The sequence below is a fragment of the Bubalus kerabau genome, chromosome 11 (genome assembly GCF_029407905.1).
Source record: "Bubalus kerabau isolate K-KA32 ecotype Philippines breed swamp buffalo chromosome 11, PCC_UOA_SB_1v2, whole genome shotgun sequence".
NCBI classification, from domain to species: domain Eukaryota; kingdom Metazoa; phylum Chordata; class Mammalia; order Artiodactyla; family Bovidae; genus Bubalus; species Bubalus kerabau.
This window is the reverse complement of record NC_073634.1, coordinates 77337212-77363063: the sequence shown is the minus strand read 5'-3', so window position 1 is coordinate 77363063 and position 25852 is coordinate 77337212. Positions and strand designations below refer to the sequence as shown.

At 36.9% G+C, this 25852-nt stretch overlaps 1 protein-coding gene across 10 annotated transcripts in view; it reads left to right on the top strand.

The window, feature by feature from the left end:
• NCOA1 (nuclear receptor coactivator 1) overlaps positions 1-25852 on the top strand; it is a 220552-nt gene that overhangs the window by 172090 nt on the left and 22610 nt on the right. For all 10 annotated transcript variants that reach the window (XM_055540777.1, XM_055540779.1, XM_055540780.1 and 7 more), the window contains 5 exons: positions 7863-7980; positions 9236-9404; positions 10402-10716; positions 16904-17005; positions 18932-19334. In XM_055540777.1, coding sequence (XP_055396752.1) covers positions 7863-7980; positions 9236-9404; positions 10402-10716; positions 16904-17005; positions 18932-19334 — 1107 coding nt within the window. The remainder of the gene's footprint in view (positions 1-7862; positions 7981-9235; positions 9405-10401; positions 10717-16903; positions 17006-18931; positions 19335-25852) is intronic.

The following is a 25852-nucleotide window of genomic DNA, read 5'->3' as shown; positions in this document are numbered from 1 at the left end:
GTTGCCAGTGGTGGGGTAAAAGTAGGGAAGATTGATAGCCAAGGAGCTTGAGGGAATTTTTAAAGGTGATAGAAATATTCTGTTTTCCTGATTGAGGTGAAAGATTATGTATGGGTTTATACTTTTGCCAAGTTTATTGAACTGTACACTGAAAATCAGTGCATATTGTTTTATATAAACTCTATATTAATAAAGTTTACTTTAGAAATACCAGGGGTTAGAATGATTTCTGACCTGTAATCAGGCATCCAACTTCCAGTAGTTGTGAAGGCTGAAATAAAGACGTTTTTGGATATAAAAGGGCACAAATACTTGCATAGTATGTTTACCTTCTCTAGTTAAGGCCCTTGAGGATATATTGGGTTGGCCAAAAAGTTCATTCCGATTTTCTGACACACTTTTTTGCCAACCCATACTTCAGGAAACAGGGAGAAAACCAAAAAAGAGAGGCTTACAGGGTCCAGGGAAACAGAGGATCTGAAAAGAAGTCCAGGAATGATAGGTGATCAGCCAGATTAGAGAACAACACATGTAAATTGGAGTAGCAGGTCCAAGTCTTCTGAAAACATGGCCTCCAAGGAACAAATGAAATTTCTCTCTGAGTTTATAAAAAAGATGATTGATAGCTTTATGTCAAAAATGTTGAAGCATCTGAAAAAGTCTCTGAGAAAAGTAGGAAAATGAAAAAAAATAAGCTAATTGTTAACTCAAGAAAAATGAAAGCATGATATAAGAAGGGATGTTTGTATACAATATGACTTAGCAGTAAGTAATATTTGCATAGTTCTAAGAATCTAAATATTAACATTTTATTTAAAAAAAGGCAATGATCTCTGTTAGGGAATTGGGAACTTAGGAGGTAGTAAGAGTAGTAGATGTGAGAGAACTGAAACCCCATCTATCGTGATGGGGAGTCAGAAACTTAAAATGGAGATATTTTAGAAATAGGCAGTTGCCAAAGAAAACAGACAAGTTGTGAATGGTTGTCTCTGTTGAAAGGGGAGAAATCAAAGGGTCAGAAGGGGCAAGACAGAAAACTACTCTTATTCATAGACCTTTTGGTTCTGACTTTTAAAGTTTTGTATATGTGTTAATTTGATGAAAATTAAAGTTAATAAAAATAGAAAGTGTCTTCTAGCTCTCCAGTCTGTGAAAGTGGAATGTTTTTCATTCATAATCCGTCTTGAGTCAAATAGCTCTTTTTTCTCTCTTGAGATTTCCTCCCCTGAATACAGCTTTATGTACATGTGCTCAGTCAGTCAGTCATGTCCAACTCTTTGAGACCCCATGGACTGTAGCCCACCAGGCTCCTCTGTCTATGGGATTTTCCAGGCAAGAATACTGGAGTAGCTTGTCATTTTCTCCTCTAGGGGATCTTCTCAACCCAGGGATTGAACCTGCATCTCTTACCTCTCCTGCATTGTTAGGCAGATTCTTTACCACTAGCACCACCTGGAAAAGTTTGTAAATAGGCCAGACACCTGCTCCTTGGAAGAAAAGCTATGACCAACCTAGACAGTATATTAAAAAGCAGAGACATTACTTTACCAACAAAGGTTCATCTAGTCAAAGCTATGGTTTTTTCCAGTAGTCAAGTATGGATGTGAGAGCTGGACTTATAAAGAAAGCTGAGCACCAAAGAATTGATGCTTTTGAACTGTGGTGTTGGAGAAGACTCTTGAGAGTCCCTTGGACTGCAAGGAGATCCAACCAGTCCATCCTAAAGGAAAGCAGTCCTGAATATTCATTTGAAGGACTGATGCTGAAGCTGAAACTTCAATACTTTGGCCACCTGATGTGAAGAACCAACTCATCGGAAAAGACCCTGATGCCAGGAAAGATTGAAGGCTGGAGGAGAAGGGGACAACAGAGGATGAGATGGTTGGATGCCATCACCGACTTGATGGACATGAGTTTGAGTAAGCTCTGGGAGGTGGTGATGGACAGGAAAGCCTGGCGTGCTACAGTCCATGGGGTTGCAAACAGTCAGACATGACTGAGCGACTGAACTGAACTGATCTGAGTAGGTTGTCAGTCCATTCAGACTGAGCGACTGAACTAACTGAACTGACACCAGAATCTGTTAAACCTTGTGCTGTAGTGTTGCTGAGAGCCAGAAAGAGAGAAGTGAAATGAGGTAAATGAGGAGAGGGTGATCGCTGCAGACTGTGTTTCCATGCAAACAGGAAAGAAACAAGGAGAAGAGAAAGGAAAAGAGGACAAAGGACTGGAGAAAGAAAAAAGAAGATGAGGACAAAATATAATAACTCATAAAGGGAAGAGAATAGCCTCTAAGTCTCTGCCACCTCTAGCCTCTACACTGTCCACGACGACCTTTCACCCGAGCCAGACTCCATTATCAGATGGCTGATTCCATGTCTTAACTTTGTGCCCAAAGGTCTCCCATAGGACAGTTGAACTATTCACCACCTATTCGAACTCCTGGATCTATCTGCCATGTCACTTATCTTTTCTGTCACACTTATCTTGCCCTTGCCCATTTGCACTATATTCTGAGAGTCTCTGGACCAGATTTTTCAGATCAAAACTGAATCTTCAACCATATCCATCCTGTTCCTCAGTCAGTCTGTTGAGTTCTTTAAATTGTAGCAGTCACGTGTATGGAAATTTTTTTCATAGAAGTCTATTGCCTTTTGTATATATGATAGACTTTTAAATCTGTGTATTGATAAATTTGGTATACTTTAGGGTTCGTCCATTTTCTGTAATAGTCCTTTTTTCTTCAGAGTTTGTTTCTTTGTTAAATTTGCCGTCTTTCCTTCCTGCTGTTGACTTTTCTTGAATGTTTTGGTGAACCAGGGCTGTCTGTGTACGTATACTGAAAAAGACCTAGAATGAAACACCGTGGTAGCTAAAGTGTCTCTTCAGCTAAAGTGAGAGGCCCTTTTGCTCTGGCAGTGAATGTAGCGTCTGATTATAGAAGCCCTGGTGCTCAGTTGTTGTTGTGAAGGAGTCGGGGCTGGTGAGAGGGAAATCCCTCGTAGCAGCCCTCACACCCACTTTGGGAGATTCCCTGGGCAGAACTCCCACACTGAGTCACGTCCTCACCACTTTAATCCCATGGGCAGATGCCAGAGTCAGCTGCACTCAGAGCAGGGCCTGGTGACAGCTGTTCAGCTGTCCTTTAATTATCGCAGCAATCGCCCTGGCCTGTTCCTTTACGTGCTCAAATGACCACTGAGCCTGGAATTGTTCTGGTGTCCCTCTGAGTAAACTCCCTCTTTTGGAAAATCTCCCCTTTTGTCCTAATGTAAGTTTTTTACTTTAGGTGAACTTCTCCATCAGTTTTATCTTTCCATCTGTTTTGTTTTCATTGTTCTAGTCAGCTACCATGTTACTTCTTTTACCTCTCCTTCAGCTGTAGATTTATTGTCGCCTTTCAATTTCCTTTATTTCCATGAAAATTTTGGATGTAGAATAAAATAGAGATGGTAAATCTGTCACAATGAACCAAAAATGTTCCATAGATCTACTTACGTACAAGAAAACTAAGGTCCAAAGAAAGAAAACACACACACACAGATAAAAACTTTCCCAAAGTTATCCAGTTAGTGTACACAGAACCAGGATTTAAATTTCAGCCTGCCTGGTTTCAAAACACATTGTTTATAGGCACACACACACACGTACTCCCATGCAGTGTGACCACATGGCTTAAATAATTTTGTTAGAAATGTACTGTAAGAGCACATTAAAAGAATTTAGAAAGATCTTGATCAAAACATATATAATGTGCTCTCTTAGCAGTACCTTCAAAACCTCTGCCATGTCTTTTTGTCCGTCTTCAAATTCCTATATTTTAAATGTGGATTTGACTTTTGAAGTTTTGTGAAGTTCAAAATTGGAGCCAAATTTGTTGATCCAAAAAGAATAATACTTAAAAAAAATCAGAATCAAAGTTAGATGTAGTTAGAAGTATTTTCTTGAAGGGCTTGTATACTAGATAAGACAGTTCTAGAAGAATTCCAAAAATATTTGAACACTGGCAAAACTACTGAAGTGAATGAATGACCTCCTGCTCATTTTTTTGTTCTGTGAACATACACATTCTGAGGTTTAAAAATTTTTTAAATTTTATTAATCTGTAATACACTGAGTGTTGCATAACTAAAAATAAATGTTTCACATAAAACATTTTCAGCATTTTTAAAAATCCATTTTTAGTTCCTTGTTTTTGAGGTTGTGTTTAGTGTGTTGTGACTATTGGTGGACATCTTTTGCTACTGCAGGACTATAATTAATAATCTTACATAGTACAGATAGTTGACCATATCTAAGAGTATATCTGAACTGTAAATTCTGAACGGAATTGCTGGGTCAAAGCATAGATGGATTTTGCCAAATGGCCTTTCTTATGCCAGTTTACAGGGTGATAATGTTCTTCTTTCTACACATCCTTTCTAATCGTTTGAATTATGCACTTTTTCATCTTTGCCAATCTGATGAGTTTTTTAAGTATCTCAGTGTAGTTTTAATATGTATTTCTTTTATTGTGAAATTAGGTTGATCACTTTTCAGTGCTTTTTTGTGACCTGTTATCTACTGGGTTATTCAGTTTTTATCTTACTGATTTATAGTTCTTTTTGTATAATAGAGAAATTGGTCAAACACTATAGCTGCTGTGCATAGTTAACAGCCAAATGTAACACAAAACTGAACCAGAATCTCTTTATCAACAGCTGAAGAAAATTAACTGTGAACACCAGAATCACTAGATGCTGAATCAACTCTTAGTGGAGTAAAATGTGCAAAAGCCACTCTCTTGATTTAACAATGCTTTCTACTGTGTGCAGAAGGAGTTTTTAAATTTTTTAATAATATAAGGGTTTGTTTGTTTTTTTAGCTGAAATCACTATGGCTAATGGGGATATAAGATTTTATTTTAACCATATTTAAAATGGAGAAAATATGATGCTGAATCCTTTGCACAGATTATTAAAAAAATAAACAGCTTGATCAGGAGTCCCTAATAGCTTGTTTTCTACCCCCACATCAGCTGCCTCTCTCCAGCAGAGACGAGTAAACACAGTAATGTGTCCCTTTAAAAATCACTATGCCTGTCTTGTGTAACATATATACTTACTTACTCATGTTTGTATCAGAAACACAAACATGACCAAAAGTAGTAGGTTTATTCCTTGGATAAAGAGATAAATTGTGTATTTTGTAAAACATTCCAGCAAATTGAATTTTTTTTTAAAGAAGTCAGTTTCTAAAAGAAGTCCTATAATGTTAAAGTGACTTCTAGAATAAAAAACAGCTTCTTTTAAGTATATAGCCTATGCAAACAAAACTTTTAATTGAATCAGTGATTGATTGGGTTTTTTCCCCTAGTCACCAAATTTAGCACAATAATCTTACTTTATTTTGAAAATATTTTATCCAACTTGTTTTCGTAATCTTTTTTCCCATCAAGACTACTGTGAGATACTATGTCCTGTTACTGAGTCAAATAAACTATTCTATGATACTAAGTCTAGATGGTAGACAGCCATGTAAATTTTCTTTGACTCTTAAATATAATGATTTTGTTTATGTTAGATTTCGAAAATGGAGTAAGACAGGAATTATTGTGTGGAGCAGAGCAAAGGGACAACTTCAGATAATCTTCTCTGACCAACTTTCTGATTGAAATAATGAGAAGAATTAAGTGATTACTTTCCCTTCACCTTTTATTGTTGTTGTTCGGTATTTTGCTTTTTTCCCCCCAGAATCATACAGAATTTGGTTTCTGTATCATTTGTCATGCTAGAGAAGACAAGTTCAATTGCTAGCTATAATTTTTTGTATTTAGAAGTGAATGTGCTTTTATGTATACTCCTATATTTCATTCATACTAAATATTGAGTATATTTCAATATGTAGTCAAGTTAGATTAATTGAGCCTAACATGTTTTATGCAGTTAATAATTATCAGTGTGCAGCATTAAATAAGTTTGAGGGGCATCCTTAAATCTACTTATCTCCATTCATTAAAATGAGGAATTCTACCTAATTGTATATTTTCTTAAGCCACTAAGGCATTTTTAGTTTTTGTTAGTTTACTAGGGCTGCCATAATAATAAAATACCACAGACCAGTGACTTAAACAGTAGACATTTATTTTCTCACAGGCTGAAGGCTGGAAGTTCAGGTTGAGGAGGGTCAGTAGGTTTGCTGTCTTCTGATGCCTCTCTCACTAGCTTGCAGATAGCTTTCTTCTTGCTGTGTCCTCATGGTCATCTCTCTGTCTGTGTCATCTCTGTCCTAATCACCTCTTCTTATAACACCAGTTATACTGAAGTGTTTGAAGTAGAGCCACCCTGACAACTCTTAATCAGTTCACTCAAAGCCTTGTCCCCAAATATAATGACATTCTGAAGTACTAGAAGTTAGGGCTTTAACATAAATTTTATTCCTTTTCAAGATTACAAATAGCCATCAGAAACATTAAAAGAAAATAAAGTAATCCTTAGTCTCACAACCTAAAATCTACCAAGAATATATAGCTTACCAGATTTTTTCTATTAATATATAGAAATTTTATAATATTCTAAGAATAGACTCCTCCTGAAAATAATGTATTGGATTATACTTTTTTCCTTTTTCATTTATCAGCATGTTATAAATATCTATACCATAATCCATTAGTGAATGAATTTCTGGAATTTAGGTTCTTTACAGTTTTTTCCCTAATATAAGTAGTAGAGAAGTAATCAAAGCTTTCAAAAAAAATTGTACATACTGCCAGCTTCCATTGTACTCTTTGCAACCCCAGGGACTGTAGCCCACCAGGCTCTTCTGTCCATAGCATTCTCCAGGCAAGAATACTAGAGTGGGTTGCCATTTCTACTCCAGAAGATCTTCCCGCCCCAAGGATCAAACCTATATCTCCTGTGTCTCTTGTATTGGCAGGCGAATTCTTTACCATTACATCATAAAGCATAATTCAACCTCTTTTTTTCATTTGTCATCATTATAGACAACAATTATCATACCATTATTGTACAGCTATATTCTCAGTTAACCACTGTAGAGTTTTTTTGTCCATTTACTAAATGGCCCCAGTTTGCAGTGCAGTTTAGCTTCTGATTCTGCCTTTTGTAGAGCATATTTTATCCTTTACTTGCATCTCTCAAACATTTCATGACAGTAGCAGTGTCCCTACTTATTGCATATTGTATACTGGGATTGGGGGCAGGAGGAGAAGGGGACAACAGAGGATGAGATGGCGGGATGGCGTCACCGACTCGATGCACATGAGTTTGGGTGAATTCCGGGAGTTGGTGATGGACAGGGAGGCCTGGCGTGCTGTGATTCATGGGGTTGGCAAGAGTCGGACACTACTGAGCGACTGAACTGAATAGGGTATAGACTGAAAAAGCAGTTAACTGAAATTGTTATGATCATCTTTAAAATCAGTAATATCTGAAGAAGTTCTAAGTGATTCTCTTATGGTAATGTATAAAAACCTTTAACATCACATTTTCTTTGCATTTATTTTGTTTACTTATTTATTTATTTGGTTGTGCTGGGTTTTAGTTGTGGCATGTGGGGTCTAGTTCCCCAAACAGGAATCAAACCTGGGCTCCCCACATTGGGAGCATGGAGTCTTAGCCACTGGACAACGAGGGAAGTCCAGATTCTGTTTGATTCAAAGAACTTTTCTCACTTTCTCATTTACCTGTTATTATGTCACATTCTAGATAGAGTAAGTTTCTGAGTAAGTGACCTTTGTATCATTGAGGTAGTATTTTATAGGGGAAATCTCACCCTACTTTATAATATATTACTTCTGAAAAATATTATCATATCTTCTGTTTTAATACATCCCGACTTCTTACCTTTCTTTCTTTAACCAGGATTACCTGAACTGGAATTAGAAGCAATTGATAACCAGTTTGGACAACCAGGAACTGGTGATCAGATTCCATGGGCAAATAATACAGTGACAGCTGTAAATCAGAATAAGCCAGAAGAGTGAGTAGTACATTTTGTGTATTATCAAGTAACAGATACCATCTTCTACAGCAAAGAACTGCTTTTCCCAAACTAGATTCCAGTTTGTATTGGTGTTTTATACACATTAATGGAAGGTGAAGGTTTAATGAAAAGAAAAAGATGGGGGAGGACACCAAATCAAACAGATTTATTTACTGCATAACTGCAAGACTAGTGTATATTTTAATTACCAAGAGATTGATATAGTATGCAGCTTTATTTTTCATCTCTTACTTTGCTTTGATTGATTACCATAAAATTTCTGGGACTGGTAGATGAATTGGCCTCAGCACAACAACTCTATTGCTCTTGAGTTCTTAGTTGTATAATTATTTTGTCCAGCTTTTCTCTTTGTTTGGAGCAAAAATACATAAGAAGGGAACATACTTTCTACATCTGCTTAGTATCCCCACTTGAGTAGAATTTGATTTCTTAATCCACACAGGTAGCTCTATTCCAACACATATAGTGCATCTCATATATAGCAACCAAAGGGTGACTAGGTAGCATTGAGTGTGAAGCCTTAATTATGACCTCTAGCCTTGTTTACCTTCTCCAAAGAAGAATCCTTATCATTATAGAAGTAGGGTTAGTACTAGTGTAATTTTATATATATCTTTAAGTTTTATGCATCAATTGATATCAATTGGATTAGACTATGTATTTCCTACATGTAATCAACAATTTGTTGGTTAACACTGAACATTTTTCTAGTTTGATTTCTTTTGCCATGTTATCAGCATGATTTGATCATCCTTGAAAGTTAAGTAATATATATACTGTGTACTGTTTTCATATGGTTCAATTATCAATAATTAATTGCACCTATAGAATATAAATAGAATAAATAGTATAAAATTTTATTTAGATTAAATTTTTTTTTTTTTTTAGTTTTTGGTTGATTTTTATTTTTTACTTGTGTTAAAAACTATTTTCTCTTAACTATGTTTGGTTAATTTTTCAGGCTATTTCTGTAAGCTAACATGAAGAATGTGGAAACAAAGTTCAGTGATTGACAAACTAATGAAAAATACATTCAAGCTGCATACCAAATGTTCATAAATTTCTGCACATTAAGTATAGAAAATTTCATTGCATAAGAATTGGTTTTAAAAAAATCTCAGCAATTTCCTAGAACTAGATTTGCATATATGTGTATGTATATTTGTATTCTTAAGGTTGAATACTTATTTGCTATATCAGTCTTTATTTTTCTTATCTTTTGATTCTTCAGCCAGTGTATTAGTTCACAATTAGATGAACTTCTCTGTCCACCAACAACAGTCGAAGGAAGAAATGATGAGAAGGCCCTTCTTGAACAGCTGGTATCCTTCCTCAGTGGAAAAGATGAAACTGAGCTAGCTGAACTAGACAGAGCTTTGGGAATTGACAAGCTTGTTCAGGTATTTACTACAGTTGGCCTTTTTTAGATGATGCAGCCCTGAAAAGCTAGAAAATTATTTTTAAGCAAGACTTTGTCGTATGACTCTCACTGTATGGTAGCTATTTTATAATTTACCCTTGTGAAAGTTATCAAAATATATAATAATTAAATAATGGGCTTTTAAAACAAAAAGCCTGTCATAATAACTACAGAGTTATAGCCTTTTACTATGGAACATAATCTTAGAAGCTTTCCCTAGAATAGAATCCAGATTTTATATTATTACTTCTTATTTTAGGACTTAATTTATCCTTCATTCATGCTAGACTTCAGCCTATATGTTCCATAACATTCCAACTTCCAGGTTAGTATTTTTGAGACTTTGGAGTTAAAAAATCAATTTAGTGCATCATGACCAGCATTTTTTTTAATGGATAGAATAATGTTGAATAAAGACTGTCAGAATGCAGAAAAAGGGAAAGTTATGTTTCATGAAACTCTGTTTTCAGTTACATACACAAACAGTAGGTCATAATTTAAATTATGTTTCTTTCAATAAGTAATAGTCAAAAAGTTTGAAAGCCGTAGCTCTATGGCATTCTGTTAGGTCAGCTATGAATTTTTTTTTTCAAACAAGATAAAAGCATGAATTCTATATTTGACATAGAAAAATTAATCCCTCTTTTAGGAATCTACTTCTCATGGTAATCTATTCAATTTAACATTTGTTGATTCTTAGGCTTTGCAGTGAGGTTCTTTTCAAACCATTTAGCTTTATTTCATTGATTTAGGGCCTTAATTTTAACCATATTTTCATCTCTCTTTACTGAGATTTTAAACATCCCAGTTAATGTATTACACCATTTCAGAAGCAACTTACATAAGTGATTCCTTTAAGTATTAATAGCAAACTTCTGGAGAGCGTCATATGATCTCAGATCCAAAATTGTATAGAGAAGCATGTCATTCATTGGCAGAAATGTATTTGTAAAATGTTCTGGCTTATTTTCCAACAGGGAGGTGGATTAGATGTATTATCAGAGAGATTTCCACCACAGCAAGCAACACCACCGTTGATGATGGAAGAAAGACCCAACCTTTATTCCCAGCCTTATTCTTCTCCTTCGCCTACTGCCAATCTCTCTAGCCCTTTCCAAGGCATGGTCAGGCAAAAACCTTCACTGGGGACTATGCCTGTTCAAGTAACACCTCCTCGAGGTGCTTTTTCACCTGGCATGGGCATGCAGCCCAGGCAGACGCTAAACAGACCTCCAGCTGCACCCAACCAACTTAGACTTCAACTTCAACAACGATTGCAAGGACAACAGCAGGTGAGTACCCTTGTTCAACAGGTGATCCTTTTTAAAGGGATGTGCTAATAGCTCTATGTAACAAGACAGCCCAAATGCTATTAGATTGACCAAAAGGTTGGTGTGGATTTTCCATAGGATGTTGTGGAAAAATTCAAATGAATTTTTTGGCCAACCCAATGCACTAAAGGTGTTAAGTCCACTCCCAGACCCTTTATGACACAAAAAGTCATCCTTAGTCTGCTCTGATAAGAATAAGGGCGACTCATTCAATTAAAGACTGCTGGCTCATAACAAAGTCCTTTAACACCAAGAGTTTCAAAGCAATTTACTTCCATTTTTTGAGATAAAAAATATTTAGGATGAGCATCTCATATAATTATTAAATTAATAATTTTGAAGCATAGCTTAATTTCTAAAGTAGAGCATCAAGAGATACTGCTGATAAATATTTTCTCTCATGACAAATAATGTGCAGGTGTAATGACATAAATATTTAGGACTGTATGAGCAGCAGTTATAAGGGTAATCATTAAGAACTAGAAACCCAAATGGCTAAAACTATCCTCTGGGAAATGGGACCCAGAATGTAGGTTGTTGCTTCTGCTGTTATTACTCTTTTGTATTTCTTTAGCCATATGTCTGTTTTGCTTTGGATTTTTAAAAAAGCATTTAAAGAAGTTCTCTGGAGCTTTACTAATAGAAGAAGGAAGAGGAAAAAGGAGCTAAATTTATTAGAGCGGCAGCATGATAGAGTTAGCTCTGGTTTCAAGTTCTAGTTCTAACCTTATGTGAGGTGGGTCAGTAGTAAAATTATTTACCATATTAAAGCCTATGATTTCTCATCTTTAAAAAGAATCTAATAAATAATTCCTTTACCTCTTAGGTGGTATGTGGACTAAATGAGATAACATTAATAGATGTTGTTGTTTATTCGCTAAGTCATGTCCCACTCTTTTTCGACCCCATGGATCATAGCCCACCAGGCTTCTCTGTCCTTGGGACTTTCCAGGCAAGAGTACTGGAGTGGGTTGCCATTTCCTCCTCCAGAGTATCTTCCCAACCCAGGGGTCGAACTCATGTCCCCTGCATTACAGGCGGCAGGCGGATTCTTTATCCCTGAGCCACCAGGGAAGCCATTAATAGATGTAGAGCTTGGATATAAAGCTCTTAACAGAGTGCTTGGCATGTAGTCCCATTTAGTAAATACTCGCTATTATTATGAAATTATATTCAATAAATATAACAATATAAAATGTGCTTCCATGCTACTTAAAAAGAGGAAGATGATGAAAGGGAGAAAGAGATGGCATAAGGTGAAAAACTTTTAATGGTAGACTAATAAGGAATAATTTTTAAATATTAGTGTGAAATAAAAGACACAAAGGGAAATTAAGGGAAGAGAAGGAAAAAGAGAAACAAAGCGAGGGTATAGTATTAATAATATGTTCTGAATATGACTTAAGATAAACTGCTTCTTGTTATAACTTGGCATTCATCATTAGACAGCACAAGAATAAGAAATACTTACTAGCTCCCCTGTATTCAATTTTTCACAGAACATGTTTATAGTGACTGTACCAGGTCCTGAGAGGAATGCAAAGAATAAAGAGATAGAGGCAGTTTTCAGAGCTTATCGTCAGCCTGGGGTATTCAAAACTTAGTCAGCCCTCTGTATCTTCAGGTTCTGCATCTGCAGATTAAACCAACTGTGGTTCAGAAAGAGGTTTTTTGTTTTTGTTTTTTTTTAATTCTAGATGAGAAACAAAACTTTGTGGCAATAAAAACTGCTTGATAAAAGAATAAGCTTCCTTAAGGAAATCTTTGTCTTGGCAATGATTTACATGGTGACTGAATCAGGATTCTCAGCCTCATCACTATTAGTGTTTTGAAACTGGATAATTCTTGTTAAGGGGGTGCTTCTGGTGCATTGGGAGATGTTTAGCAGCATCCCTTGCCTCTACCCAGCAGATACTAAGAGCAGCCCCTCCCCAAGTTGTGATAACCAAAAATGTCCTCATGTATTGCCAACTGTCCTTTATGGGGCAGAATACCCCTGGTTGAGAACTTCTTGACAAGATAATCATCTTTTAGGTTTACAGTAGGAGGACTTCTTGCTAAGGCATTGGGGAAAAAAATCCATTCAGACAGACAAAGTGACAGCAAGCCTGAATTGTGTATGTGTGCACGCACATGTGTGAATTTTATACACATAGGCTGGGTTTGTGGTTTTCCACTGGCCACAAGCCCCATATACATCTCCTTTAGTAATACAACAAGCCTATCAATGAGACCTTTATAGGCTTGCTTTTGAATTTCTGTTACCAGCTCTAACGATTATCAACCTCTCTCCTCCCAACTCCCTAACTAAGAAAAATTAAGATTTCAGGGGAGATTAAGGACATGGTGATCCTTTTAGGAGAACTTCCTTAGAAGAAGTTGCTGGAAAACGGGTAAAATTTTAGTAATCAGAAAGAAGAGGCAGGTCAGAGTGAAATTGTTGTACACAGCATTAGGTTGTACACACAGATAGTCAAGGGAAGGGGAAAATAAAGAGTTTTTCTGAGGGTAGGAATAGATCATTTTTATTTAACAGAAAGTGCTTGTAGATTGCTGCTTTTAGAACAATTCCTTCTGCTTCTAAAAATTACCTATTTTATAGGGTTTTTTTTTTATTTAATTTTATTTTTAAACTTTACAATATTGTATTAGTTTTGCAAAATATCGAAATGAATCCGCCACAGGTATACCTGTGTTCCCCATCCTGAACCCTCTTCCCTCCTCCCTCCCCATACCCTCCCTCTGGGTCGTCCCAGTGCACCAGCCCCAAGCATCCAGTATCGTGCATCGAACCTGGACTGGCGACTCGTTTCATACATGATATTATACATGTTTCAATGCCATTCTCCCAAATCTCCCCATTTTATAGGGTTTTGATTTATTTTTTTAAGGTTGTTTTTTCATTTTTATTACTTCTCATTTTTCCTCTGTCCCCAACCATTTCATTTTCACGTTATCTCACAATGCAAAGAATATATAAAGCTGTCAGTGTGGAATCCCAACTCCCACACTCCTGGCAATGTTACTTTTCTTCACCTGTTTTCATTCCCTGTGTCTTCAGTTTTTGGACTTGCTGTTCCTTCTGCCTTGAGTTTACTCTACTGCCCTCTTTGCCACCTGGCATTCTCATCTTTCAAGGTCCCATTGAGCTCACTCATGCTCTTAGTCCCTGCCTTCATGTCCTAGGCTAAGTTAGTTGCTGCCCCATGCTGCTGTACATCTCTATATATTCAGCCTATAACTTGTTCATTGCACTGTTTTGTATTGACCTCAACAGGGAATTCCCAGAAAATAGAAATTTACTCACTTTTGTAGGCTTCAAACTTTATTTAGTATCTTGCATATACCAAGTTTTTTGATAAATCTTTGTAAAACTAATGGTTAATTTAAACTTATGTCTAAGATCTGAGATAAGTTTGAGTTTAAGAAGTATGTAGATTTTCAGACTTTTAAGAGCCTTTTTGACTTTTAGAGACATAATATTGGTTATCTTTATTTTTGACGTGATTCTGAATGTTTTATCCTATTCCACAGTGCCTGAAAGTTATCATTGTAATATTTATATTATATTGGGCTTCTCCCTCCAAGTCATTTTGTTTTCTAATCTCAGTTCAGTCGCTCAGTCGTGTCCGACTCTTTGCAACCCCATGAATTATTGGAGTCAAAAAATGAATGAAACCAGAGTTAAGAATTGAGCTTGTTAGAGACGAGAGATTTAATCACTATTCACAGCTCTTTGGAGTCTCTTATAAAACTTTCAGAGACTTTCTAGTTTGTAAATAGTGTATTAAAATTTATTAAATGTATTAAATATGAAGATATTAAAAGATATTGATAGGTTGACTATAAGAAATTTATAAATTATAAAGTACTATATCAACACAAAACAAGGTTGATATTATTGTTATTATTATCTCCCTTACCAGTTTATTCATATCAAGTTATTGAACAAGTAATCCTTAAAGCAGTAGATTGTTTATCAGGAAATACCCTTTCTAAGGATGCTTGTTTCCTTACCTGCTAAAGTTAAGGCATACCTCTGATATGGAATCCTGAGCCTGATACAGACAGTATCTTTCAAACTAGTGTACCATAGAAGATTGTTCTAGGAAATAATAATAAATGGCTATATGTCAGAAAAAAAGGTTCACAATAAATGAATTGCATAGTTTATCCCCTTCTTGGAGCTCCACAATGTGCTTTAGCCAATTGAAGGCTCATAGAATTACTACACTAAAGAAATCTGTTTCACCTTGTGTAACCCATTATTTCCAATGCTTAATACAGCACAGCATGCTATTTTCCTGGCACATCTATTAATATCCTGCAGAACAATGTTCTTTAGAACACCAATTTGGGAAATGCTGGTCTAAAGTATAATTACTTCTTCTAGTTAAATAAATAGTCCATTTTCTCAGACCATTTGTTTCTTACATAATTCTCTCCAGCTAATGAAATCACATTGGATTTTTCCCAAATATGTGCCCATCAGACAGGTACCCTCCAAGTCAGAAGTACCTCAACTTTTCCATTCATCTTCCAGACCTTTAGAGAGTGTTCCCTATGTATGTGTACATTTTTACTCACAACCTTTAAGACCAAGGCTGATGTTTCTTTTTTCTCCATTATTGCATATGTCTGAAATAACTAAATATTAATGAGTTTTAAAAAGCCTGATCTAAAGTAGATAACCAACAAGGACCTACTGTATATAGCACATGGAACTTGTTATGTGGCAGCCTGGTTGTGAGGGGAGTTTGGGGGATATATAGGTATGGCTGAATCCCTTTACTATTCATGTAAAACTATCACAGCATTGTTAATTGACTATCAGTTCACTTCAGTCACTCATTCGTGTCCGACTCTTTGCAACCCCATGGACTGCAGCACACCAGGCCTTCTTCTCCATCACCAACTCCTGGAGCCTACTCAGACTCATGTCCATCGCGTTCATGATGCCATCCCACCATCTCACGCTCTGTTGTCCCCTGCTCCTCCCGCCTTCAAACTTTCCCAGCATCAGGGTCTTTTCCAATGAGTCGGTTCTTCACATCAGGTGGCCAAAGTATTGGCGTTTCAGCTTCAGCATCAGTCCTTCAAATGAATATTCAGGACTGATTTCCTTTAGGATGGACTAGTTGGATCTCCTTGCAGTCCAAGGGACTCTCAAGAGTCTTCTCCAACACCACAGTTCAAAAGCATCAATTCTTCGGTGCTCAGCTTTCTTTATAAATCCAGCTCTCACATCCATACTTGACTACTGGAAAAAAACCATAGCTTTGACTAAATGGACCTTTGTTGGTAAAGTAATGTCTCTGCTTTTTAATATACTGTCTAGGTTGGTCATAGCTTTTCTTCCAAGGAGCAAGCATCTTTTAATTTCATGACTGCAGTCACCATCTGCAGTGATTTTGGAGTCCCCCAAAACTGACTATACCCCGGTACAAGATAAAGAGTTTTAAAAATTACAAAAAGAAAGCATGATAAACATATTTGTGTGCATATATATGTATGTATAAACACTGCAGAACACTAAATATGGCAGAGCATAAAAATAGAATACATGCACCTGTAATATATGCATATAGGCATATGTGCATGTACATACATGTGTGTACTTTATATATATTTATGTTGTGTGTGTATTCTACTTTTAAATGCTCTGCTGTATTTAGAGTCCTGTAGGCAGAAAGTCCGGAGAAGGCAATGGCACCCCACTCCAGCACTCTTGCCTGGAAAATCCCATGGATGGAGGAGCCTGGTAGGCTGTAGTCCATGGGGTCGCTAAGAGTCGGACATGACTGAGCGACTTCCCTTTCACTTTTCACTTTCATGCATTGGAGAGGGAAATGGCAACCCACTCCAGTGTTCTTGCCTGGAGAATCCCAGGGACAGGGGAGCCTGGTGGGCTTCCGTCTCTGGGGTCGCACAGAGTCGAACACGACTGAAGCGACTTGGCAGCAGCAGCAGGCAGAAAGTATTTGATAAATGTTAGGAATTGCCACCTTTTGGCAAATGTGGGAAATAATCTTACTAAACTTGCAATACTAAAACGTCTTAATAATCAATAAAAAGTTTATGTTACTCTAAAGGGCCATGCTATATGTTTGTGTGTAGAAGTTTATCTCATTGTTCTATTTTTCTCTAGTTGATACACCAAAATCGGCAAGCTATCTTGAACCAATTTGCAGCAAACGCTCCTGTTGGCATCAATATGAGATCAGGCATGCAGCAGCAAATTACACCTCAGGTAATGTGAGAAAACCAGGCATTGTTAGTACTTCTCTAACCCAAGTTGTGTTTCTTAGAGTGTTGACTTAGGTGTTTTTGAAATGGTCTGTGAACTTATCTCTTAATGATGTTTGTACTTTAGCTTTCTTTTTAAATGAATTTATAATCAGCTTGTGATACCCCCTACTGATATTTGATCTAAAGCTGAGGGTTCTTTGTTTCGTTTTATTGTTATTGTTGTCATTGCTATTAGATATCAGATGACTAAGTAGAAAACTCTTATTGCTGTCCTGAATAGTATCAGTAATAAGAAGCCAAGGATATGAAACTGTGTGCACAGTACCTGAAACCTGATCAAAACCCAGTCACATTGCTTAGTTATCTTAACTGCCTTGTGTTCTCTGTTCAGTCTGAGCATCAGCATTTTCCAATTTTTGTTTTAACAATCCTGTGTGTGAGCTCACGGCCATTGAAACGAAACATAAAAAGAACCAGGTAGCCTTCTAAGTGTGTGATATAGTCTTTCCTCCTTACTTCTGCACATACTTTAATATACTTTTTTTTTGGCTGCACCATGTGGCTTGTGGGATCTTAGTTCTCTAGGGATTGAACTTGGGCCCACAGTAGTGAAAACACTTAGTCCCAGCCACTGGACTGCCAGGGAATTCCCTCAACCACTTTTTTTTTTTTTTTTTTTTTAATTTCCCAGCCAAGAACTCAAAAACTGGGGAGATGAGGTATTTTAGAAAGGATTCAGACAAACTTTTCTCCATAAAATGGACCTAGTTGGATTGAGGGCAAATACTAACCAAAAGGATAAATATTGATAGAAGCTCCTGCTAAGCAGCAGATATTGGTGTCTCCATGGATCCAGACATGGGTTTCTCTGCCTTAAAGTCTCAGTGGTTAGTTCATGCAAGGGGAAATTGGTTATAAGGAAACAAAACCCCACTGTTGGAATTCACATAAAGACAACTTCTGTTAAGAAGTCATATGTCAGTTTCTTCCATATTGGGGTACTTCTGGTTGGCAAGTTTCATTTTTATGAAGCTGTATGCTTTAATCAGCTCCTCGACCTGAATGGACATTTTCTGAGGAAGGCTTTGTTGACATGCCGTGTTGCTTTTCAAGGTAGCCCAAAAGGAGACTTCAAACTAATTTTACCACTTCTTTCATCATTCATAATATTATAGCTATTAAAACACTTACTCTAATGCCTGGAGCAGTCTCATACTGCAACAATGCTATAAAATACCAGGGTTCATTTATTTCTGCATATTATTTTGTTTCTAATTAAAGATTTTCTTTTTAAGTGACCATTTGTTTGGCCTTGGATCCTAGATTTCTGATTCTTCCTTTTCTAATGGTATTTGTAAGTTTTCCTAATTGTAAAGATAATGTACATTCATTATAGATAATTTGGAAAATACATAAAAGTATAATGAAAATTGAAATCACCTATAATCACATTTTATTCATTTAAGTTAAGTGGGATAAATGATCTCCATGAGAAAAGAGAAAACTAATATCCTCCGTACTGGAAACGTGGTGAATTTTGTGGAAATGAAAAGAAGTCCCCTAATAACATAATGCCAGATAAGATAGAAATCAGCAAGCACATTTTCTCTCTCTTCTTTATGGTTTTCATGTTTCTCTTAACTGGCTTCATGGCTTATATTATAGTACTAATCAATATATGTTTTCTTTGACTTTTCTCAGTCCTGTTTGACTTTAATATGTAAAATGAGGTTAATTCATTTTCTGTCCTGTGGATGTCATTTAAGAGGTTTTCTTCCTTTTCTGTTTTAGTTTGCCTTGTACGCTGATAATTGCTGCATATTCTGTTGCTCCAAGCTAGTAGGCTTTATCCTGTAAGCTTTCCAAGGTAAGGATTAGTAATCATAATAATATTAGTAAGGGAAGATTTTTTTTCTCTCTTTTTTAGCCACCCCTGAATGCCCAGATGTTGGCACAGCGCCAGCGGGAGTTGTATAGTCAACAGCACCGACAGAGGCAGCTAATACAGCAGCAAAGAGCCATGCTCATGAGGCAGCAGAGCTTTGGCAGCAGCCTCCCTCCCTCATCTGGACTGCCGGTTCAAATGGGGAACCCCCGTCTTCCTCAGGGTGCTCCGCAGCAGTTCCCCTACCCACCAAACTATGGTACAAATCCAGGAACCCCACCTGCCTCTACCAGCCCTTTTTCACAACTGGCAGCAAATCCCGAGGCGCCCTTGGCCAACCGCAGCAGCATGGTGAACAGAGGCATGACAGGAAACATGGGTGGGCAGTTTGGCACTGGAATCAATCCTCAGATGCAGCAGAACGTCTTCCAGTACCCAGGATCAGGTATGAGGATTTACACCTTTATGTTGTTTTTGTATGTACAGTTGGCCCTCGGTAGCCATGGATTTCATATCTGTGGATTCAACCAACCCCAGTGGAAAATATCCACCCCCACCAAAAAAAAAAAAATTCCAGAAAGCTCCTCAAAGCAAAACTTGAATTCTCTGCACCCTGGGAACTATTATCCTATTTACATATCATTTACATTGTATCAGGTATCAAAAGTGACCTAGAGATGATTTATGGAGGATTGCACATGGGTTCTATTCCCCATTTTATCTAAGGTACTTGAGCATCCGTGGATTTTTGTATCTGTGAGGGTCCTGAAACCAATCCCCCAGGGATATGAAAGGAGGACTGTACCACATCAGACGCAGGTCTCTCTCTTCATGTGTGTTTCCAGTTCACTGACATTGAGGCGGTTTGCTGAAGAGGAAAGATGCTGAGGGAGTTCCCTGGTAGCCTAGAGGTTAGGATTTGGGCTTTCACTGGCATGGCCTGAATGAACTGAGATCCCACAAGGCACTGACACAGGGGTCAGGAGATCCAAGCTCTAGGCTTAGCTCTTGCTACCAAATGGTTCAGTGGTTTGAGGCTTCTCTCTTCCATAGCTAAGGATCTGTCTGACACGAAAATTTTTAACATTTTGTCTGCAAAGCACATTTTTACTGTCTTACTTTCTTTCATGGATCCCTGTAAGAATGTAATGAAAGTCCATGTCAGACAGTGGGTATAAATACATAGGCTCAAAATTTGCATACATATTTTTTATTATCTTGGAATTTTGTTTTTGATAGTTTACACAGGGATTGTCAGTCTTCACAGATTATCTCAGACCTCTCATCGGTGTCTCCACTCTTAGCTGCTTAGGTTGTAAGCTATTCCTCTGAAATATCAGGCAACTTTTTGGCTTCCAAAAGCTTTGTTCTTTTTTTATTTGCACTATCTCTCTCCTATTTCCTTTGTCCTGTTGTTGTTTAGTCGCTCAGTTGTGTCCGACTCTTTGTGACCCATGGACTGCAGCACGCCAGGCCTCCCTGTCCTTCATCTCCCGGAGACTACTAAAACTCATGTCCATTGAGTCGGAGATGCCATCTAACCATCTCATCCTCTGTCATCCTCTTCTCCTGCCTTCAATCTTTCCCAGCATCAGGGTCTTTTCAAATGAGTCAGCTCTTTACATCAGTGGCCAAAGTATTGGAGTTTAAGCTTCAGAATCAGTCTTTCCAATGAATATTCAGGATTGATTTCCTTTAGGATTGACTGATTTGCTCTCCTTTCAGTCCAAGGGACTCTCAAGAGTCTTCTCCAACACCACAGTTCAAAAGCACTCCTTTGTCCTAGGTTATGATATCTTTTGATTTTTCTATCACTTGGAGATTCTAATTAGTAGTGGCAATAAAACACATTTGACTAATCTACCAGGTTTAACTAAACTTTGATGCTAAATTAATGGCAAGTTTCTGTAAAAAAAAAAAAAAATTGAAATAAATCTGTTTATTTTATAAATGAAAGAAAAAGTAAATTTTCATCCTGCTTCAAAATGAATTTCAATGAGAAGTCTGCTATTTGACTTTGAATAAAATGTTGAAACTATATAGAGATTTTTTTCACATGGCAATATGCTTATCAACTTTGACAGCCAAATCAATTTAGACTTTTTATTCTGGTGGCAACAAGAGCTGAAATTCTTTTGACTGTTAAATTAAGTATCTGGGGAGACATGTGTCAAAGAGCATCAGAATTCTCTAAGACATTTTAATAAAAATTAAGCCACGTCAGTTTCTTTGTCCTCAAGACAATGAAGTCATCTTTGGCTGGTTTATATCACTTACACTATATGTGTGGGCAAGAAAAGGATTATAAATCTGTATCTTAATTATAAGATTGTCTGTCTGAACAGGAGTGGCTTTCAGAAGAGTTGTGTTTTCCTTTGTCTTTTTTTTTCTTTTCTTTTATCTTTTGATTTCTCTATGCAAAGAATTTGATGCGATTCCTTCACCTTATTCTAGCCTACAGAAGTACTTCCTCCAGTATTAGAAGTCTTATGTAGTTTCCCACTGCTCTTCCAAAATGACAACTTAGCCAAAACAGCAAAGAGATTCTTAGTAGCATTTTGATACTGATTGTAGAGCTTTAAATCAAAAGATTTATTTCATTTGTTGGGGAAAAAATAACTACAGATAAGCCAAACATGAATAAATTCCCCAATAAAACTCTCTTTTTAAAAAATAAGGTATTTACTGTACTTCTCAAAAAACTAAAAATAAAACTATCATGTGACCCAGCAGTTCTCCGGACTGGGTATCTATTATGTGGAAAAAAAGAAAACACTAATTTGAAAAGATACATGCACTCCAATGTTCATAGCAACTTTATTTTCAATAGCCAAGATATTGAAGCAACCTAAATGTCAATGGCACCCTACTCCAGTACTCTTGCCGGGAAAATCCCGTGGATGGAGGAGCCTGGTGGGCTGCAACCCATGGGGTCGCAAAGAGTTGGACACGACTGAGCGACTTCTTTTTCACTTTTCACTTTCATGCATTGGAGAAGGCAATGGCAACCCACTCCAATGTTCTTACCTGGAGAATCCCAGGGACGGGGGAGCCTGGTGGGCTGCTGTCTATGGGGTCGCACAGAGTCGGACACGACTGAAGTGACTTAGCAACTTAGCAAATGTCCATCAGCAAGTGAGTGGATGAAGAGGGTGTGGCATGTGTATACAGTGGAATACTACTTGGCCATAAGGGATACAATGAAATGTTGCCATTTGCAACATGGATGGACTTGGGGGATATTTTGCTAAGTGAAATAAGTCAAATAGAGAAAGACAAATATTGTGTGATACGTCAGTTACATGTGGAATCTAAAAAAATAAAACAAATTAGTGAATATAAAAAGAACAACAATGACAGAACCAGATACACATGTAGAAACCATTAGTGGTTACCAGTAGGAAGAGGGAAGGAGGAAGGGGCAAGTTAGGGGCAAGGCAAAAGCTTCTATGTATAAAATAAGCTACAAAGATATTTTGTACATCACAGGGAATTTAGTCAATATTTTATCATGATTATAAATATATAACCTTTTAAAATTGTGAATCCTGTGTTGTATACCTGAAACATATAGTATTATATGTTGTATAATATATAGTTGTAACTATATAGTTACATATAGTTGTAACTATACTTCAATTAAAAATTAACTGATTTAAAAAAACAGTAGTTCTGTAAATTTTCAGTTATGATCTTTAATGCTTCATCTCTGGAAAGCCAAGAAAGGAGGACTTCTATCCTGCTCCTGTTTCTTTTTTTAAAAAATATTTATTTGGCTGCACTGGGTCTTAGTTACAGCATGCAGGATCTAGTTCCCTGACCAGGGATCAAACGCAGGCCCCCTGAAGTGAGCGTACAGAGTCTAAGCTGCTGGGCCACCAGGGAAGTCCCCTGCTCCTATTTCTTGACAAAGCCACCTGAAAAGGTGGTGATCCAAAACCCCTTTTCCTTTGAAGCTGACATGATTTCCCTCAGGGATGTGGATCGCATCTTTGATCTCTTGCAAATTCTACATAGAACACAGTGATCGAGATGAGTGGGTGGAACTTTCTTCTTCTCCAGGCGGTGTAACCAGATGTGTTACTACCCATTGTAAGTGCTCTATCTCGTACCTGGAGTTTTCTTCCAGTCCAACTTTTGATTGACAAAAAATGCTTTTCACAAAAATAAGATTTAAAACAAAAATAAAGTTAGTATTTATACTACAAACAAACCCCAGAAACTAGGTACAGTGGAGAGAGTAACAGTTTCATCCAGTTGCATTTTGAAATGAAATGGCAGAGCTTTCAGGTCTTCCATGGGAAAACAAAAGCACAGAGAAAATTTTTTTTATTTTTCTGGAGAGCATAAAAACATTTAAATGTGCAATATTTTAAATATTTTCTATTGCTCTTAAGTTATAAACTTGCTCTAAGGTGATTAGCTAGCTGGTAGAAAGCTTCAAGACCAGGTTTTATGTTGGTACAAGTTCAGGTTCTGGAAAAATTTTAATCCTTTCAAATCAAGCCTTCTCCAAAAACAGGAAAACAAAAACCACCACATGTTTTTCTAAATAAAGTTTTATTAGAACACAGCCATGCTCATTAGTTTACATATTGTCTGTAGCTGACTTCACACATTAGAGTTAAGTAGTTCTTACAGAAATGTTATGACCTGCAAAACTGAAAATCTTAACTATCTGAGCCCTTTGCAGAAAAAGTTTGCTGATCCCTGTCTTAATCAATGATAGTAAAACCAAAGGATGAATAAATTAATTTTGCTTTAGTCCTTTGTCTTGGCATTTTTCAACTTAATGTTTATTATTGTTGTTTAGTTGCTAAGTCATGCCTGACTCTTTTGCAACCCCATGAATTGTAGCCTGCCAGGCCCCTCTGTCCATGGGATTTCCCAGGCAAGAATGGGTTGCCGTTTCCTTCTCCAGGGAATCTTCCTGACCCAGGGACAAACCCACGTCTCCTGCATTGACAGGCAGATTCTTTACAACTGAGCCACAAGGGAATCCTACAGCTTAATATAGGCCCAAAGTAAATGAAGGAATGTAGGTAATAATAATGACAGCATCCTTTCTTTTATTTCTGAAAACAGAAAATTTTTCTAGACTATTGTGCCATAAGGATGAGTGCATAAGAACAGGATTAGAAATTTAAAATTTATTATCTACTGTGGTAATATCCAAAGAAAATATGAGGGAAATTTAAAAAGAAACTTTTGTACCTATTTTATGGATTCTTTAGAGCCAATCCAGAGCTCCCTTTTCTGTGAACTATCGTAAACGTGCTACTTGCGCTCACTCCTGAGCGACCTCATCTACTCCTGTGGCTTCAGTGAGTCCTTTATGCCAGTGACTCTCTATCTATGTCTAAACCAAATCACTCAGCTCATGTGTACTGCTGCCTGCTGGACAGACATTCTTGAATTTTCCACCAGGACCCAAACTTGACCAGATTCATCAGCTCTGTTTCCCCTTCCCTCATGTCTCCATGTTCCACCTTAACAAACCTCTCAAGTTTCAAGAAAGAATACATACCTTGCTCTCTCTTCTAGACTTTTGTGTATCCTCTGTCTAAAATGTCCTTTCCTCACCTGACTCACTCCTGTTCCTCCCTGCCCTCAGAGGTTTCTCCTCTAGGAAACCCTCCCTGACACTCCCAATCATAAGCATTCACCACCCTGTCTTATAGCCACTTGTTTATCAGCTGCCTTTCTTTTTAAACAGCTCACACTTCCTTGAGTGAGCTAAGTGCGGCCTTTGAAATCTTGGTTTCTCAGGTGCTTAACACAGTGGTCTGGTGGGGAAAGCAGATGCTCAATGAGTCTTTCAAGGGAAAAATAAATCCTAATTCTAGTTGCTGCTGCCAGATGGCTGTGGTGCTGTTTACGCTCCAGCAGGGAGACTTAACATAATCAAAGATAGAACTGTAGAATTTTTAAACTAGAAGGAACAAGATGTCTGGTCCAAGAAACCCAGGGTCCAGTGTAGTGACAGAACTGGGACCAGAACTCTACCCCTCCAAGTTTATTATTCACTGGGCTGGTTCTTTCTACTAAAACTAGGTCATCTGATAAAGAAAACATGGGCAGTTAGAATGTGAAATGAGGCCAGAAAAAAAAAATGTCAAAAAGCTTGCTAATGTACTTACAGTCTTATTTATTGTTTATCTTTGATCCCACAGAATAATATTCACAATATGTTAAGCATCTCTCCCCTCACATATATATTTTTCCTGAAAGAAATTCTTTTATCATAAATAAAATTTAAAATGCATTAGGAACAGATAAATATTTTTTAAGGATCATAACTAGAATAGTTAAAATTTTAAATGTAGAATTAAACACACAGTCGATATAAAAATGAAGATGATGGGTGTGGAAAACCCACCCACTAGAGTCATAAATGAAAATAATAATTTCTGTATATATTCTAAGTCAAGAATTATTTACCAGAGATTAAATTATATAGAGAGGAAGCAACAAGGAAAAAATATGTAGCTTTAGTTGTATAAATTTTACCAAGAAGACAAGTAGCTAAACATTTAGTGAAAGAAAAAATTCAGAAAGTCCGAAGTTGACTAAACTTTCACAGAAAATTTAAAATACTTTTTTTAAATTGTAGCCTATAAAAAGCAACAGTGAATAATAAAGTAACTACATCTCTGGCCAGATTAACCAAAGAGACAAGTCTTTGTATTAATAATGACAGAACACAAAATATTATACAGGAACCTGTACTTATGTTTACAAGGAGACATTTAAGGGCATAGAAACATACTTATGGTATAATGATAAGGGAAAGAAGCAGTCCACAAAGTTATGCAAGACTTCATAGAGGAAGATTTGAATGAATCATACTAAATTACGGTTAATCACATTATGATATTCTTTTTTTTTCCTACACCTTTATAACTTTCTCTACCTCAGTAGTATTTAACTATGAAATATTTGGTCAGGAAAAAAAAAAGCACA